This window comes from Propithecus coquereli, unplaced genomic scaffold, assembly GCF_000956105.1.
Source record: "Propithecus coquereli isolate 6110/MARCELLA unplaced genomic scaffold, Pcoq_1.0 Scaffold172, whole genome shotgun sequence".
In the NCBI taxonomy this organism is placed as follows: domain Eukaryota; kingdom Metazoa; phylum Chordata; class Mammalia; order Primates; family Indriidae; genus Propithecus; species Propithecus coquereli.
The window spans coordinates 3,975,948-3,977,307 of record NW_012141858.1 but is presented as its reverse complement, the minus strand read 5'-3'; the positions used below and the strand labels follow the sequence as shown (position 1 = coordinate 3,977,307).

At 45.9% G+C, this 1,360-nt stretch overlaps 1 protein-coding gene across 1 annotated transcript in view; it reads left to right on the top strand.

Annotated features, from left to right (window-relative positions):
- Window positions 1-947, top strand: part of LOC105808379 — a 110,273-nt gene extending 109,326 nt beyond the window's left edge. The window contains exon 3 of the mRNA XM_012642018.1: window positions 512-947. Within this exon, the coding sequence (XP_012497472.1) occupies window positions 512-947 (436 nt within the window). The remainder of the gene's footprint in view (window positions 1-511) is intronic.
- Window positions 948-1,360: the final 413 nt, after the last annotated feature.

Here is a 1,360-nt window from a genome sequence, read left to right as displayed (position 1 = left end):
CCAGCCTCTTCTAGTCAGCCACCTTCCTCTAGGAAGCCCGCCTGGATTGAAGGAGACAAAATTCAGAACCATTCATCAGACCTCCTGGGACATATGAAATAAGTGGCCACCTAATGGTTTAGACACAGTCTAAGGCGGCAGTGATTAGAGAGACCTGTAGTTTATATTTGGCTCCTACCAGTGACTAGACCTCGGGCAAATGAGTTAACTCTTAGGAACCTCGGTTTCTTTTTGGAAGGGTGTTAATGCTACCCTTCTAGTGCTTTTTAACCCCTTTCAGGGAGTGATGTAAAAATTAAAATAAACGAATGTGAAAGTATTTAGAAAGAGAGAAACTATGCAAATATGAGACACAGACTGAAACCCCTTTTGTTTAAAAAAGGATTTTTCAAGAGTGATTTTTGCGACTTGCTGAACTTTTCAGGACCCAAGATTTCGATGTGTGCTTTCACCATTTTCTTCGAAAGTCATTCCAGAATGTATACTCTTACTTCCTCGCTCTCTAAAACAGCCTTTACGCAACGCAGTGTAATCCTTCTAAACACACGGAAAAGGGTACACAGCATGGCAGAAAACCGAAAGCCTCGCAGGGCCTTAGGAAACGGCTTCCCCACCGCCTGCCCCGGAGGCCCAATAACATTTGTGTCAACATGAAGACTGACTTTAAGGACCAACAGGCCCGCTATCAGAAGCTGCTAGACAAGGCGCGGGGTCAGAACGCATGCACTGAGATCTACATTCATGGCTTGGGCCTGGCCATCAACCGCGCCATCAACATTGCCCTGCAGCTGCAGGCGGGCAGCTTCGGGTCCTTGCAGGTGGCTGCCAATACCTCCACTGTGGAGCTTGATGAGCTGGAACCAGAGACTGATACACGGGAGCCGTTGACCCGAATCTGTAACAACTCAGCCATCCACATCCGCGTCTTCAGGGTTACCCCCAAGTAATTGAAAGGAAGCTGGTCTCCTCATCCCCTCCCACAAAACCCTCAGTTAGGCCCGGATGTGGCTTTCCTCATACCGAGTACTGTCATGGACCTCCGTCCGTCACAGTTGTGTTAAGAAAAGGCCTGCTCCCTCACAGCCCAAAGGACTGTGCATTGAGGGAGGGGGCACTTGTCTCTTGTTGGGCCCAAGCAGTGAGTCTTCCTGAGTCTGTGTGGTCTGTAACTATTGTCCTATATAATAAAAAGTGCCAAGTTGTGTTAGTTTCCTGCCAAAAAAACAAAGAAAAAAGTTGTGCATATAAGGATGGGAAAAGTTTGTTGCCACTTTTGCAATCTACTACAATTTATAGTAATTGATATTATTGGAATGATGGAAGATATGTTAATACTAAAAACATATTTCTGATTTGAATA